This window comes from Eublepharis macularius, chromosome 9 (genome assembly GCF_028583425.1).
Source record: "Eublepharis macularius isolate TG4126 chromosome 9, MPM_Emac_v1.0, whole genome shotgun sequence".
Taxonomy (NCBI): Eukaryota; Metazoa; Chordata; class Lepidosauria; order Squamata; family Eublepharidae; genus Eublepharis; species Eublepharis macularius.
This window is the reverse complement of record NC_072798.1, coordinates 82,887,121-82,905,246: the sequence shown is the minus strand read 5'-3', so window position 1 is coordinate 82,905,246 and position 18,126 is coordinate 82,887,121. Positions and strand designations below refer to the sequence as shown.

The window sequence follows — 18,126 nt, the reverse complement described above, 5'->3', positions numbered from 1 at the left end:
GATTGCAGGTGCCAGACTGTCTGGCTTGACGAACAGCAACGAACAGCAATGAACGAGGCTTGCAACGCCCACCTGTTCGTTTAGAATGGGGCCTCATGAACAGCTTGTTCGCGAACAGCAGATTGGGCTGTTCGTGACTTTTTTTTTGTTCGTATTGCTGTTCGTAGTCATCTCTAGTCGTAAGCAGAGCTTGGGCAGCAGTACTGCAGCTTACCACTCTGCGTCACGGGGCTCCTAATTTTAAAATAGAGGTCTTAAAAACATTGAGTGTAAAATATGAAATAGATGACTGATTTAAAATTATTGATATGAAATTTTAGGTATAAGTAATTAAGGAGAGGGAGAGGAGAAACATTCCATAAGTTACCTGTGTTGCCACATATTCTGAATATACTTTTCTGTTGTAGTTCAAATTTAGTATTCTATATTTTGTATAAGTTTCTATGTGCTTTCTATTGCTATTTGTATTTTTCTTTTAAAATAAAATTCTATTTAAGAAAAAAACAAAGAGAGAGAGAGAGATCTCCCCTTTACTCCTACTGAGCACAGTTGCTGCTGAATTCAGGGAATTCACGGTCTGGTCTGTGCAAATAACTGGAGCATTTCGGGGACGTGGATTCTCTGGCTGGATCCCCTTTGTTGGGCATCATCCCGTGTTGCGATATGAAGGACCTTGCTCCTATTAAAAAGCTCCTGGACTATTTTCATGGACCAATATACCAAGGATAGTACTCTTTGAGTGTTTGAGAGGGATTTGGCAGCATTAGTGATCAGGAAATTTTTTTTAAGTGAAAAGTAGCCTGTTTACAACAGTGGAGTTTTTAAACAAACTCATCAGTTTTAAAACTTGAAAGGGCATTTCCTCTGCCAGCTTTCTTTGACAAACCACACATTCTTGTGAATGGAATGAGTCAGAAATAAAGGAGAGACTTTAGACTTGCCTCCCTTTACCTTAGACTTGCCTCCCTCTAGCCATTGCAGTGGCACCCTGGAAACTAAGTGTAGAAATGAGCTGATTTAATTCTTAACTGGTAGAAAGGGAGGACTAGTTGCATTAAATATTTAGTCGTCAGTTCTGGGGAAAAGTAGAGTTCAGGTCCCCAAAGGCTCTATGCTATATCATCTCTCCAACTACCAAAGTCAGTCATGAGAACACCAACTTCGAAAAAAATAAATCCAGTTTTAGGGTCCGATGCTGAGCTGACCACCAAAGTTTCATACTTATAGCATGGATTTTCCCTGCTGCCTTTGGGTATCTCAACTGCAGTTTTCCAGCATAGCCAATGTATATTTTATTAATTCTAATTTGAATGTTAAATGTCATATTTTGATGCACTGTGCAGTGAATAGCACTATAAAATGTTAAATATTATGCACAGCTCTATCTAATGTGATACTATTAGGTTTTGGTGTCGTCTATGTTTCTAACTTTATTAGGTAAGTTATATTCAAACTGTGCTTAATTGCCATTTTGGTGACTAATACAAGATTTGGAATTTGGGAATATCTGTTTAAAAATTCTAAAAATGTAAGCTTCAAGTTCTAAAGGGCATTTTGAGCAGTCAACAAACCAAAATCATCAGAACAGCCTAATAATGTATGCTTCCATAAACAGAATAATTTATCCAAATTATGCTGTACAAGCAAATGACTTTTATTTGATCTTTAGCAGCCCAGCCACAAGCCTGTTTACTCAGGAGAAAATCGCAATGAGTGCAGTAGAACAGATGTAAATATGGTTAGAATTTGGCTGTAAATCAATCAGATTTGATTATATACCATCCATTAGATTCAACAGAAGTTGCAACCATTTAATACCCTTTATAACAACAGCTCCCAAACTACATTAGGTACTCTGGCATACTTGTAACTTATGGGTTGGATCCTACCACAAAAAAGCAGAAAAGAAAGTTTTCTTAACGCAGTTCTGTTTGCGAAAGACAAATCTGTGCAAGAGCTACTGAAAGATCAAGCACTGATATTTTATTCCTGATCAGTGTTGCTACGTACAAAGATCAAAAGGCCATTTGATGGCCATTATAGTCCATTATAGAAGGCCTTTATAGTCCCTTTTGGAGGTTCTATGTGATTTGATCAAAGAACGTCATTATTGGGGGGTAGGGTTGCCAGCTCCAGGTTAGGAAATTCCTGGAGATTTTGAGGGTGAAACCTGGAGAGGGTGAAGTTTGGGGAGGGGAGGGACCTCAGCCATGGAGTCCACCCTCCAAAGCTGTCATTTTCTCCAGGGGAACTGATCTCTGTGGCCTGGAGATCAGTTATAATTCTGGGAGATCTCCAGCCACCACCTGGAGGTACTATTTAGACCAAGTCAAATGATGAATATTGGTAGGAACCTGGCATCCATGAAGACCACTAATTGCCATCTGGATCCTTGCCCATCTTGGCTGATAAAATCATGTAAGGAGGACCGCATAATGAGCCTTTGAGATCCATCATAAATCAGTCACTAACTCACGACATACTCTCTTAGCATCTCAAACAGGCAATTACTAGCCTGCTAATTTTTTTTAAAAACACCCCTAGACAAAAAGGGCATGGCCAATTATCACTCAGTCTCTAATCTGCCCTTTCTAGGCAAAGTGACTGAGATAACAGTAGTGGACCAACTCCGGGTCTTTTCAGATTACTTTGATACTTTGGACACTTTTCAGTCTGTATTCAGGCCAGGCTATGGGACAGAGATGGCTCTGGGGGCTTTAGTTGATGCTCTTCATCTAAATGTAGACAAAGGCCATACTTCTTTATTGCTCCTGGATTCATCAGCAGCTTTGGTGCTGTAGACTATGCCATTTTGTTGAGATGTTTAGAGGCAGATGTGGGTTTCAACGGATGTGCCTTCGACTGGTTTAAATAATTTTTCATGGAATGTTGGAGACCAGCTATCTCCAGAGTGGGAATTATTTTATGAGGTTCCGCGGACCCAGTCTTATCCCCCATGTCAAAAAACTTCTCTGTAAAGCCTTTAGGAGAACTCATTCGTAGCTATGTAAATAGATGCCATCAATATGCAGATGACCCCCCGCTCTATATATCTCAGTATCCAAATCACAGTGGGATGCGGTAGAGATGGGTCACTGCTTAACAACTGTGGTCAGATGGCTGAAAGAGAACAAACTGAAACTGAATCCAGACAAGACCGAAGTGACACTGGTTGAGAAGGCAGAGATTGTGAAGGACATTGTACTCCCCACTTTCAGTGGAGTTTGTCTGACCCTTGCAGATTCAGTTAAGAGCCTAGGGGTTATACCGGATCCAGCACTTCTGCTAGAAAAGCAACTTAAGGCAGCTGCAAAAAATGCTTTCTGCAAACTTGGAAGATAGACCCCCCTACCTCACCCCAAGTTTCAGTTTAATGTCTAATCTAGAACCCGTATAATTTTCTTATTAAGCACTTACTTAATAAGTGTTTTACTTATTTGCTATACTTTCTTTTAAATAAAATTCTTTATACAAAATAAATAAATAAATAGTCCTGAAGGGTGGTATATAAAACAAATGTTGTTGTTGTTGTTGTTGTATTGTTGTTGTTATTATATTCAGTAACTTAGGACCAAACCATTATTGTGTTTGAGACTTTCCATTATATCCTACTCTTTTCTACAGTAATGCAGAGTATTGTATAAATGGGGTTCATCCACTTGGTTATTTTATCAAGCCTTTAAGTTAGAGATAGTCACATTTTAAAGACATTTCCTGTTTGCTTCACCACTAAGAAGGACTGGGAAGGCATGAATATTTGCTAGTATGGCTTGCACCCAGTTCAGCAGTTGCGAGCAAAGACCTAATTTTCTGATGATTGGTTTGATAAATTCATTGAGGTGTTCATGGATGTTTGACAGGTTGTTTCACTGCATTCCTTATTAACCATGTAATCCAATGCAAGTGGCTTTTCATGCATGCACATTCACATACACAGTCCAATTGAGTTCTGCTACCCCTCCTGAATCCTGGCTGCATAACGGCACTGCTCAGCAGGCAATTCTTTAAATAGACAATTAGAACACTCTTGAATCCCAGAAATCAGTCATCAATAAATGTTGTGTTTCACTAAAATCCTGTCCATTGGTGTTTGGCTTGTAGTCCTTAGTCATACTTATCTATTTGAATTAGTTTGGGTTTGGGCAATTTAAAGGTATCCCCCCCTGCTGCCTGCCAGCTAATAGTTTAAAGGGACCTGCCTTTGCAAGTCCCTTAAAGAGGCAGTTTAAATGGCCATTTTCCTGGGGAAATGTCCATTTAAACTACCCCTGTAAATATGACCCAACGAACCAGTATAAAGTTCGTGGAAGTTCCGGAAAAGGAGCTTCCACGGACCCTAGTTCGGGAACCCCGAACCAGCCTGTTTCGTGGGTTTTTTTGGGTCGTATTTTGGTTTGTGCCCATCTCTAGTCCTTTGTCATGCTAGTAATGACTGCCCATCTATTTGAATTAGCAGTGTGTTTGTGCATGCACAGTTTTGAGAAAAACTTATGCAAATCAATTCAGAAGGCATTCACAGCTGCTCAGCACAAATGGAACCGTCTGGTTGATCAGCTCACATCTAACTGCCACATTTGTACATGGCAAATTTAACCATCCAACATGGCTGCGGAGAAATTTGCAGCCTCCGTAATAAGAGACATGAACCAAGTCTTTCCAGTTCAGAGTCCACTGCTCTCTCTCTTGTTATACACTGGCTCTCAAATCAGTTTTACTGTCTCTCTCTTTATAGATAAAATTGTAGATAAAATGGTTACCTGCTTACTGAACTAATTAAGCTTCTGCCCTGAATCATTTTAAACTATATATAAGCTACATTGCCTCCCTAAATAGCTTATTTCATTTCATTGAAGTATTTATGTGAAAACATGAGTGGACGTGGAGGAGGGGTAAGCAGCCTTTTAAATCCCTCTCTTGGCGTGCGTGACATTTTCTATAATGTTTACTGTACTCCTTCAATGTTTTGATGCACCATTACACCAGAATGTAATAGCTAAAGGTATGTGCTCAAAAACGGGAAATAGGAATTCAGGGGAATCCAGCCCCCATAGAAACGATGGCTGCAATCCGTCAGTAGAGAATGCACATCAGATGCATTGTCCGGCTGCCTTTTTGACTCTGGCTGTTTCACAATAAACACCTGCACGAAGGACCATTTTTTTAAAAAAAAAAATTCCAAATAAAAGGGGTACAGAAAGAAGAGGGGGAGATAACAGGGTCAAAGGAGGGGTAGGATTTTGCACTACAAGAGTTATTAAAATACAGAGTACTCAAAACATATCTTATTCAGAGTTAATCAATATTAAAATAAAGAATACATATACTATCCCAGCTACTGCATATTTTCACATTTACCTTCCCAAACGAAATACATCATGCAATCTACCTCGTTATTAATATTTGCCCATTTCCATCTTATCGTAGCTTTATATTCAATATTTAACAATATATAAATATATAATCCTCATTCCATTATTGCTGCACTATTTCATCTTAACTCTTTATATAACTGATTAATATAGCAATCCTCTCTACTTGTCTCTAACTTTATCAATGTTTCCAAATCTACCAACTATTTCAGCAATTAAATATTTGATTATATATTCATACCTTTCTCCCCTTGTTAGGCTATAAGCTCTTATAAGCTATATGCAATAAGTCAGTATGTGATCTTATTCTACTTTATAAAACTGCAACATCTTATTTATTTTATTCTTTATAAGCAAAGTAATTCCCCCATACGAAGGACCATTTTTTAAAAAGACAGTGATTTTCAAAGCCCTGTGGCAATTCAATAGTGGAAAGCTAGAAGCAAAACCCAGGTGCCTCCATGGTGTATCTTGCGCATGTTATTTCCTTTGCCAAATTGTGGGAAGATGAGCTCCCTAGACCCTGCCCTGCAAAAGGACACATTGCCAAATAAGAGCGCTCTCGGGCGACGAGGATTCCCTGCTCTCTCTGCAGTCTACTATGTTGACCCCTATTCTGATCCTGAAGGTCTACTGACACCTCCTCCAGAACAAAATTTTGAGGACCTCGTGGGGGGGGGCACAGCCAAGATTGCTACCTCTTAAACTGGTCCCTCTAGAAGACCCCTTAAGAGTGGCTTGATCCGCAAACAATTATCAGATGATGTCATTTCACTTCATGCCACAAAAAGTTAGTAACTGTACCTTTCCGTTGTCTAACTTCTGTTAGGTTTGGTGTAGTGGTTAAGAACAATAGTACTCTAACTGGAGAACTGAGCGTGATTCCCCACTCCTCTGCTTGAAGCCAGCTGGGTGACCTTGGGTCAGTCACAGCTCTCTCAGAGCTCTCTCTGCCCCACCCACTTCACAGGGGATAATAATAACATACTTTGTTGTGTGGGGATAATAATAACATACTTTGAGTGGGTGTTAAGTTGTCCTGAAGGGCAACATATAAATCGAATGTTGTTGTTATTAAAATTACAGGACGTTCCCAGCCCCATCCTGTCCAGTTGGCAACCTTAACCACAGCAAGAAGGGGAGGTGGGAAATCTACAGACGGTTGGATACATGCTGGTCTCTGTAGTCTGTCAAAGCTAAGCTTTCTTTCTCAGCCCTGCAAATTTCAAAGAACCCAATGATGTTATCACATTGTAGTTTTTACGGGCAAGTAAGCACTACTGAAATAACTCAGATTTCCTCTCAAGAAATCTACCTGTTATTATTATCATGTTTTTTACTCCTGTTGTTGGGGCTGCAAACATGGCACTCCTGTTCTGTTAGTTTATCATCACAATGACCTTGTAAAGTAGATTAGATGAGAGAGTGGGATTGGCCCAAGGTCCTCTGGTCAATATCACGGCAGAGATGAGATTTGAACCAACTTCTCTTTGGTTCCTAGTCCAACCCTGGAACTGTCACTCAGGGTAAAAACCTATCACACTGTCAAAACTCAATCAACGTAGGCAGAAAAGTAACGCTGTACAAAAACAACCCTCATGACTCAATGGTAAGTTCAACTAAATGAAAATAACATTGCAAAAATAAAGGGTCATAAAAGATCTGCTCTTCAGTTTCCTCTACGAACTTCTGGGCAATCCTCTTTTGGACAATTATCAGAGCAAGAGGGAGCACTCCTTATCAGTCCTACTCAGAGTAACCCCTATGTTATCTAATGGGCCTACTCCCAGGAAAGTGTCCTTAGGGTTGCAATCTAAGGATGTGTGTGTGCTATGTGCCATCAAATTGCTTCTAACTTATGGCAACCCTATGAATTAACAACCTCCAAAAAGTCCTATCATTGAAAGCCTTGTTCAGGTCTTGCAAACTGGAGGCTGTGGACTTCCTTACTGAGTCAAGCCATCTCATGCTGGGTCTTCCTCTTTTCCTACTGCCTTCAGCTTTTCCTAGCATTCTTGTCTTTTCCAGTGAGTCTTGTCTTCTTATGATGTGACCAAAGTAAGATAGCCTCATTTTAGTCACTTTAACTTCTAAGAAGAATTCAGGCTTGATTTGATCCAAGGTTACAGTTCTGTGAATGTTTATCTGAATGGAAGTCCCATTGAACAAAGAGGAACTTTCTTCAGAGTAAACATGCATAACATTTACATCATGCATAACCTTTATGGCAATACCAATCACTGAGGCTTAGACAACCAATTATAAAGGGGATGGGGAATATGCATTGCATATTTTCTAAGCATTTGATTTTCCTCCATTGCCTGTTTCACCACAGGGAAATTACTGCAGACTTAGGTATGTCAACAGACTGTCTGATTTGGACAGCAACCCAGGATGCAAGTCATCAAAGCGATTAGATTATAAAGCCACATATAAAATTATATTTCATATTCTACAGGATAAACAATGTTTGCAGGATTTGTTGACACTTGCTTTTGTAAGCCACCTTGAGCCTCAGTGGATAAATAAGTCACAACAAAGATTTGAGTTACCTGTAATGGGAATATTCTCCGATTCTTTATCTGTCCTCCGCCTAACTCACAATAAAAGGTTCCCTTTCTTTATGAACAGCACCATCTACTGTTATTTCAGAATAGCACAAGGAATAGCACTTGAATTTTCAGGATTTTTGCCAGCAACTCTCAGTTCTGAACAGTAGCAAAAACTTGGCAGATTGTCCACATTCTTATAGACTTGCTATCACTTTTGAAGGCAAATTTCCAATCCATTTGCATTGGTGGTGGTTGAATGCATAGAGAAGTGACTCTGCAACTTCTACCTTGTAGGGCATTGTGTGTGTCTTATGTGCCGTCAAGTTGCCTCCAACTTATGGCGATACTATAAAGGAAAGACCTCCAAAACATCCTATCATTAACAGACTTGCTCAGATCCTGCAAATTGGAGGACGTGGCTTCTTTTATTGAGTCAAGCCATCTCATTTTAGGTCTTCCTCTTTTCCTACTGCCTTCCACTTTTCCTAGTATTATTGACTTTTCCAGAGAATCTTGTCTTCTCATGATGTGGCCAAAGAACGATAGCCTCAGTTTTGTCATTTTACTTCTAGGGAGGATTCAAGCTTGATTTGATCTAGAACCCACTTATTTGTCTTTTTGACAGTCCATGATATCTGCGAAACTCTCCTCCAGAACCTCATGGTCTAAGTAAATAAAAAAAAAAAAAATTAATAGTCCAGTGAGCATAGCAAGGCCAGTTTGCAATCTAAGCTTATTCAAATGAATCAATTTTTATTCATTTGACATTCATAGGACATTATCCACTTACAGAGGATGCAGAGGAGTTAGCCGTGTTAGTCTGTGGTAGCAAAATCAAAAAGAGTCCAGTAGCACCTTTAAGACTAACCAATTTTATTGTAGCACCTGGCGTGGGCTTTCGGGGACCACAGATCTCTTTGTCAGATGCATCTGGCAAGGAGAGCTGTGGTTATCGAAGGCTCATACTGCATTGGAATTGGATGGTCTAGCTGTTTGGCTGCTACAAACTAACAGGGCAAACTCCTTTGAAGCCAACTGATCCACACACCAAAAGGAGATGTTTACATATACTAGCAAAGGAATGTTTTGGTTGCACCCTCCCCCTCCCCCCCTAATTGCCTCTTCTCTCTTCTCCCCTTCTCCTCCCTCCTCTTCTATATTTGACCAGTCTCTGTATCATGCATCTGACAAAGAGAACTTGATTCTCGAAAGCTTATCCACTTACAGTTTTCCTTCTGTAACCCCACCTCCTCCACGTACTGTTTTTACTTTTGGAGTGCTTTTATACTACAATCCATATAATCTATTCCGGTACAAAAATACCCCATGAGTTTTTTTAACAGAAAATACTGATCAAAGAAAGCATTTTTATGTGCTCGATATAACCCCTCCTGACAACCTTGAGACCATCTATCTCTCCACAAAGAGATACATTCTTGGAGTATAAAAATACCCCAGATACAAACATTAGAAATTATTCATTTTAGATGTTTTCCTTTCAAATTGATGAAAGTTTATTAGTTTTCTGTTATCTTAGGTTTGAAACAAAGGTTTTTGTTTAATGAAAAATAAAAAGATTTATAAAAGAACAGAACTGGTATGAGTTATTCATTATGCAATAGGAAGGGGCAAATGTGTTCAAGTGTGTTTTTAGGCTCTGGGTGTTCGGATACCGTGAATGACTGTTGCCACTACTAACACCCTCTCCCCCAAAAACTTTCTTTGTGGGACATCTTTAACCCCAAAATATACTGAAGTTTGGCTTGGGTTAAAAAATATGTACCACAATAAGCTTGGTAAGATATTGTTTTGGGGGAGGGGGATGGAAAAGGTATCTTTCCATTTGGAAAATTGTTGCATTATCTGCCTGCTAACCTTGACCCTTGGCTCTCTACTGGCTAGCCTCACAAATACTGTAGTCTATTGGCTATAAAACAATGCGCGCACATGCAGAGCGCCTCTGCATTTTGTTGTATAAGCTACAAAAGGATCCCAAGAGCACAGGTGGGAAGCAGCAGCATTATTTGAAGTGTAATGATTAATAAGGATGCAATACTTAAACATAATGCAAGTGCTAATTGGAAGAGTCAGTACAGGGGTTTTTTTTTGCTAATAATTATGTCCTACTTAGAAATTTGATAAAAATGACCTAGGAAAAGATTCACATGGATCCAGCTGATTTTTCTCAATTTTTTTTCTAGTAGCAACTGTAGATAGGAGGTGTAGGTGGAGAACAGTTTGGTTGATTTAGTTCTTGCCCACAGAAGAATCACCTGTAAAACTACACAGTTGTCCCTTGAGAATAAGTCCTATTGAAACTCACAAGGAGTTACTTCTGAGTAAATCTGTATAGACTCCAGCTTCACTCATGTACGGAAAAGGAGCCATTATAATTCTAAGTGCAAATAGTAGATAAAGTGAAAATATTAATAAATAAAAAACAAGGAGGAATAACAATTATCTAAATATTTAACCAGGAATTTTTCAATCAGCAGTCACTTTCTCTCTTATTAATAATGCTTAATACTTACGTAGCACTTTTTTGAATATTCAATATGCTTCGTATTCGTGATCAATACGACCAGCTATGTTAGGCCTATTGATGTCTTGTCAAAGTCACCATTTCAATAAGTGAGAATGGATTGGATAGTTCATACGTTGCCATTAAAGCATTGCTGTTTCCCTTAGTATTGCTCTCATGCTGAGAAGAGTGGTAGTTGTTATCCTTTGATTGCAAGGAAGGAGCTTTCTTTAAAAAGGAACTCTCTGCTCTGTCTCAAATATCTGTGATCAGGGTAACAGAAATAACTATGTTTTATAACTGTTAACTCTGTCTTTTTCAGAATCTCAAAAGTATTTTCCTTCCAAAGTATTATTGGGTTTCTCAGCTGTAATTAACACTTTACTTCCAGCCACAGTTGAACTCTAAAGCTTATAGTTCCAGAAGCAAACTAATATATTTTTTAAAAATGAGTTTTAGAGATAAGTGGTGGTTTTTATTTGTGCTTGTGGGTATGCATGCATTCACCTCTGGAGAACATCTGATGCTACTTTGGGGGGACAAAACTGAATCAGTATAACTCTATATTCATTCATTCATTCATTCATTCATTCATTCATTTCTTTATTTACAGTCATTTGACCAATCTTATAATACAGTTACACTAAAAGAAAAATTCAAGGCATACTGTAAAACAAATAAAACAGTTTAGAATTAAAATCTAGTTACAATATCATATAATTTCCAAGACCTGTATATCACAAAGTAGTATCTGGCTACTACGTAGGTAGTCTTGGCATTCTTATTTGATATAGTGGCTAAGAGCGCTGGGCAAATTTGGTGTAGTGGTTAAGCGTGCCAGGACTCTAATCTGGAGAGCTAGGTTTGATTCCTCACTCCTCCACTTGAAGCCAGCTGGGTGACTTGGGTCACTCACAGCTGTCTCAGAGCTCTCTCAACCCCACCTACTTCACAGGGTGATTGTTGTGGGGATAATAACATACTTTATAAACTGCTCTGAGTGGGTGTTAAGTTGTCCTGAAGGGCAGTATATAAATTGAATGTTGTTACTGGATAGGAGATAATCAAGTCTATTTCAGTAAGACTAGAGATTTTACATAATAACTGTATACTTCTTAAGGAAAGCAGCTTTCACTGCTACTATAGTTACACTGGAGAAGGGTTTTTTTTGGGGGGGGTACATCAGAATAAAAATGATAGAATGAAATTTACAGTGAAATCCTAAGTAGAGTTACTCTGGTCTAAGTCCATTGATTTCAAAGGGCTTAGAGTGGAGTAACTCTGCTTAGGATTTCACTGTAAATGTCATGCTGTTTTAATTCTTCTATATTTCATCCTATTCATGGAATTTTAGTCTTACAGAGTTGGAAGAGTCAGATTTCATCCAAGGCTGCCTATTATAAAATTTTGTATCAGTACTTAACTTCCTACTTGACCAATTTTACAACAAAGATACATGTATAAGTGATTTGAAGTAATTGCGTGCTATGGCTTGATTGCCATGTTCGGATCTTCAGCTCTTCAAAGAAAAGTAACTTTTCTGTTTCTATTTTTTACACTATCATTCTGGGATAGGAAAGACAATTTAAAAAACACAAAAAACTTTGAGACACACTGAAAAGTAATCCAAGTAGACGGCATTGTATATATTGTGTAATAAGCATTTTAAAAGAAGAGGTGATTAAGACTAAGTATCTCCACGTTTGTGTAAATAGAAGAGAACATGTTAGTATTGGAAAGCTTTGCTTGCAGGCCTGAAAAACACTGAGAATGAGCAGCATGTACGTTCCCTCAACACACATGTCAACTTCCAGGTGAGACCTGGAGATCTCCCAAAATTACAACTAATCTCCAAACTACAGAAATCAGTTTCCCTGGAAAAAATGGCATCTTCAGAAGGCAGGCTCTATAACAAAGATTCCTTCTCCATAAACTCTAATCCTAAATCTCCGGGAATTTCTCTTATCAGAGAGCTGGCAACTCTGCTCAAAATTAAGTTCCACGATGTTCAATAAATCTTGCACTCAGGCATGGGCGTGCATAGCAGGGTTGCCAGCCTCCAGGCAGTGGTTGGAGATCTCCCGGAATTACAACTGATCTCCAGGTGACAGAGATCAGTTCCCCTGGCTGCTTTGGAGGGTGGACTCTATGGCATTATTCCATTCTGAGGCCCTTCCCCTCCTCAAACCCAGCTGTCTCCAGGCTCCACCCCCAAAATCTCCAGGAATTTCTCAACCTCGACTTGGTGCATAGTAAAGAAATGCTTCCATGCACTCTCAGGCTGCAGTCCTAAGGATATTTTCCTTAGAATAAGCCCTGTTGAATATAATGGGAGTAACTTCTGAGTAGACCCGTTTAGGATTGCCCCCTTAAGCCCGGCTGAAGAAAACGGGTTTTGTATGAGGGCATAGGACCAGAGTGCAGGACTTTTGTTATTTCGTGCAACTTCTCGCCAGTTACTGGGATCAACTAAGGTGACATGAGCCGCTTGTTCGATGGCAAAGACAGCGGGGAGCTGGCGGCGGGGACGCCATTTTCAAGCAGTTCATATTTTCCCGCCAAATCTTTACAGCGCCTCACACTACGAACAGACGCATTAAACGCCCCGCGCATGCGCCTGGTTCGGCATCTTCCGGGTTGTGGAGCCGCCGCGAACCATAGAGTTAGGGAGAGAGAACGGAAAGGCTGAGTGAATGGCGCCTGCGCGCTTGAGACGCCCGTAAAGTCAACGGTTTGTCGCTTCGGTTAGGCAAGTTCGTCCCGTGGAAGAGGCGTTATGCCTGTTGAGGTGCTGAAAGGGACCCTGCAGGGGTTCAAAACTTCGCTGCCAAATCGTCTCCAGAAAGTCGATTTGAAGCATTTGCGGCTGGGGTGTAACTGTGCCAACAAATATTTTCAGGTAAACTTACTTCCGTCGTCCTTTCCCCTTTAAAAGGCGCTCATTCCCGTGAGTTTTTAAAAAGGGCAGACATGACGGTCGGAACCACAAAACGGTCAAAGTGAGCGGCGGTCCCGTTGCAGCAGAGTTGGGGTGCCTTAGTAATAGGACTGGCATTTCGTGGTACACGGAGCCCTTCTGCAAACTGAAAGGAAAATTGAGGTTTCTTTTAGTCGCAAGTTGACTAGCAAGTCTCTTATGTTTGCTTGAGGCAGTTTTGTGTAACTGGAAAGCTTGCAAACGACAACAATAAAGCAAATCGCCGTATTTGATTAGAGGACAAAATCCCCAAACAGTCACAAAATCCCCAAAAGCGTGCAACCCCTTATGTTGCCGTATGTATTATTTGTTGTTTTAAATATGAGCTACCTGTGCTTCATATTGTCAGCCCTAGAACTGCTTGTGCTCTCTTTCAGCATTTCTTCAACTCTATATTGGATTCTTGCTAATGCTGTTTCTTTGTAAACTTGCATTTATTTACCTTATGGCATTGTTTATGGAAATGCCCTTGATATTGACTAGTAATCTCACACTGTGTAATCCACCTTGAGTCTCAGTGAGAAAGGTGGACTATAAATGACATTTTGTATCAGTAAAATAATATATAAATATTAAAACAAATCATGAGAACACAAATGCTTAACGTGTTGATGTTATATTGTCGAAGGCTTTGATGTTACATTGTGTTTTAGCTGGTCTTAAGAAAAGGTGGCTTTTGGTTTTGGAAAGCTTAGGCCACTACACCAAGAAGGGCTGAGGCATGGTAATTTTTACCATTTATGTATAAGTTTATCCCATCCTTCCTCCAAGGGGCCTATGGTGGTTCTATAATCCTCCATCACATCCTCACAACCAACCCCTATAAGGTAGGCTCAATTGCGAGAATGATGACCCAAGGTCACACAGTGAACTCTGTGGTAGAATGAGGGTTTAAATGCAAGTTTTACAGATTCTAGTCTGATATTCTAACCTGTTACACTGTAGCATCTTTATCTGTTGTCCAAGGAATGTGAGAGTGCTAACACATATCAGTTGCCTTTGTTTTTAGTAGTGGTTCCATTTGAGGAAAAATACTTAAACATCTTAGAAAACCTTTTCCTTAAAAAGAGGCTGCTGCTTTGGAGGACTTTAACCACATTATCTTGATTGTCATTACAATTTAAATAAGATTAAGTTATTTGCAAATAAAGTCATGGTTTTCTCTATGGAGAGATGATACTCCCACACTTGCCACTTGAATCTAAATATGCTTACTTGGAAGCAAATCTGACAGAGTTCAGCCTTAATAAAAAATATACTGTAAAGTCAGTTTTATCAGTCTTCTTTTACTTCTCTAGTACTATATCTGAAGGATTTTTTTAACATCTATTTTTATTATTTACTCCTACAGAAGATTTGAAAGATTTTTAATGGATGTTGAGGCTTTCATTTAAGCTATAAACTTAAACAGTATTGTGATAAAAATTTCCAGTCTGATGACTTCATAGAATTTTTTAAAAAATCAGTACTCTTCCCAGATTTATGAACAAATTATTATTTTTAAAGAGGAAGCATCACATCACAATGAGATTTTTCTTCTTATTTCTTCAACATAAAATTGATTTCCTTTCTACCAGTAGTTTTTTGTTATCTGCTACAACAGTGGAAACATATGGTTCAGATGTGTGATTAGGAAGAAGTGTGTACTCTGCTTGAGGTATGAACATAGTGCCAGTGGTACATTAGCCCCAGTGTGCAAACTTTCAACGTAAGAGACCAATCTTCTCATCATGTTTGCTTTTATTTGATGTCAACGAACTTAATTTTAAAACTTTTTAATCATCAGCACTTGAGGATATAAGCTAAGAATTACATTGGGGTTTTTTTTCTGTGAAGACATGCTGTGTAGGGAGAGCTTATGATTCAAATATGCATGCGTACCATAAAACCAAATATGATGTCGAAATGAATCTTGGATTAGAGTGGACATCTAAGCTTCAGTAAGTGTTCTTGATGATTAGTGCACTAACAACAACAAAGGGAAAGTGTGTGTGTGTGTGTGTGTGTGTGTGAGAGAGAGAGAGAGAGAGAGAGAGAGATGTTTTATCCAACCTTACCAAAAACACTTAATTGGGCCCATTTTTTAAAAGCTGGCTGTAATAGATCTCACTTTATTGGCCAGGTTTGAAGGGTTTTTGGTAGATTACAATTGCATTTCTCTCCAATGGGGACCCAAAGCTATTAGATCATTCTCCCCTCTTCCATTTTTTCACAGCAACAACCCTGTGAAGTAGGTTAGGCTGAGAGAATATAACTGACCCTAGATCTCCCAGGTAACTTCCATAGCAGAAGGGAGGACTCTCTGTCCACTACCCCATGCAGGCTTTGAAATGGCATAATGAAGACAGCCATGTTTGGGGCAAGAATCACATATGCTAGAGAAGCAATTCTGAACTTGCTTCTATCTGTGAATTGTTTAGGTGGCGTATCTTAAATACAGAAAAGATTTGGCAAAATCAGATGTCTTTGATTCACCTCCCCCCCCCCCTTGTTGGGATAGGCTAGTGGATGAAGTTTGCAAAAGTAACCCATGACTAGACGAATAAATTCACCAAGGTTGTGTGGCTTTATTTTCTCAATTTCCAGTGCGTGCAGCTGAAACAAGCATGTGCATGTTTTCTTTTCTCTGTTAGTCTAATAATAACTGTCTTCCAGGCGCATAATTATAGTCCCCGAAGTAGACAAAATATTTGTAGAAAGTGAGAGGAAGTGTAAAGAAGTTTATATCCCTCCCCCCTTCCACGGTCCAATCTTTCCTTTAAAGATTTACACTGCTCTCGGTACTTTCACTGTTACTGAAGCCATTTTGATACAGGAATCTAATCAGCTACTGATTCCTGCTCATGAAATAAATATGGAGGCAGAGGGGGAAGAAAAGCTGTTGAAGCTAGTACAAGTTACTGCTATAATAATCTGTATTTAAAAATAGAGCATTTAATGTCTTATTTTGTCAATGTAAAATACATGTTCAATCTTCTATTTGATTGTGATAGGTGATTTCCTTAGAGGAAACTTGCGTGTAGTGTGGAAAGAACTTAACGCAGCTGAAACCTGCTGCCTGGAAGGAAAAGAATAACAGTTGACTGTAAAAACTGGCAGAAAAACATAGCTAACAAGGATACTCTCTCTTGTTAATTTGACAGAAACGTTTAGGGCATCTGCTAATGTGCCAGGCACTGCTCTGGAGAATCCACATCTGCCATTTCATCTGGAAGCAGATTTGCAATATCTTATGATCCTCATAGTGATTGCACTGCATGTTCACTGTTGTCCAAGGGTGGTTACTGTACCGGCTAAATTAAAAACTGGGAAATGGGTCGTTGGAGTACCAGTAGAAATGCTGGAAGAATTGTAACTTGAGGCTGTTTGATACACAATGCTATTACTACACCCAACTGGTCTCTTGCCATGCATAACGTTTATATTTTCCTGTGTATTTAAGCAGTTCATCTCAATGTGAGAAAGGTAAAAGAATATTCTAAGTACTAGATCAAAAAAAAAATGAATTACTTTTTTATATATGAAATTTGACTCAAAGGTAAAAGTATATGTATGTGTGAGAATGTGCGTGTTTTTTTCCCTTATACAGACATGCATGTATGCACTTAGCTGCATATCCTTTTTGAAGTGCATACATGTATATTATTTTTCATGTACAAGTGTACAAACAACCTGGTAGGACCACATACATGTTTTCTTTTTGACTTACATTCCTCCCTTTTCACAGTTATAAGCTGAAAATAGATGAGCCACTTGTTTCTACTTTTGCTTCCCTCAGACTTGAGCAAAATTGGCTTAATGTTAGATTATCTTCAGAAACAGAGACAGTGTGCAATTTTAGGCTTTTATCACAAACATGTATGTTTAGAAAAACCTTTAATTATTGCTCAGCCACCAGATTGTCCGAAACAGTAATGTCATGCTGGTGTTGCAGGTACATTGCAACGCAGTGCAGATGGATGTTCTGGAAAATATGTCAAGCTGTGTTCATGGCGATTTCTATTATAGTGGTTTCTGACTCATTAATTAGATTTATTTATTTTTTTCATTTCAGGGAGCGGTTGTTATTTCCTATCCATTAACTAGACTTGAAAATGGAAAAGCATTCTTCAAAATTGTACTTCAAGGTATTTAAGTATATCGTTCTCAGTTTTGCTCATTATACTTGTCATTCATTCAAGGCATAAAGATGGAGGTGAGGAAGCAAGACCTTTTGCATAGAATTAATGGGTAAAAGACAGGAAATAAAGAACTGGTGCAAAGATAGAAGAATATTATGGCACTAGAAATGGCACTGTTCTAGAAATGCCAGAAAAGTTATATTTGAAGATACTACATGAAAATTTGAACCCGGATAATTGTACAGTCAAATTTAACATGTTCAAAATAAAATCAGGTACATGCATTGTTTTCTCCTGCAAGACAAAGAATTGGAAAAGCAGACTACATTTGTCTGCTTCAAGCTTCCTTTATGCCTTACAGCACAATATCTCTGCCTGTAGCTGTAGTTATTACTGAGGGTGTGCATAATGGGGAAAACGAGCCAAAATTACATACAGCTCATTAAAGCAGTTTCCAGAATGCTGAACCAAATCCAGGAAATGGGGCTGTACCAAGTCCCCCCTGCCCCGAAAAGTTTGTTTCATTTCGGTACGTACTGTGCAGAAGTTGCGTAGGCAAGCCAGGTAGTGAGTGGGCCATCCAGCA

At 39.1% G+C, this 18,126-nt stretch overlaps 1 protein-coding gene across 1 annotated transcript in view; it reads left to right on the top strand.

Moving 5' to 3' along the window:
• The first annotated feature begins 13,184 nt into the window (after positions 1 to 13,184).
• The window catches only part of POT1 (protection of telomeres 1), a 94,590-nt gene continuing 89,648 nt past the window's right edge, over positions 13,185 to 18,126 (top strand). Inside the window, exons 1-2 of the mRNA XM_054989400.1 lie at positions 13,185 to 13,341; positions 17,474 to 17,546. Coding sequence (XP_054845375.1) covers positions 13,219 to 13,341; positions 17,474 to 17,546 — 196 coding nt within the window. The 5' untranslated portion in view covers positions 13,185 to 13,218. The remainder of the gene's footprint in view (positions 13,342 to 17,473; positions 17,547 to 18,126) is intronic.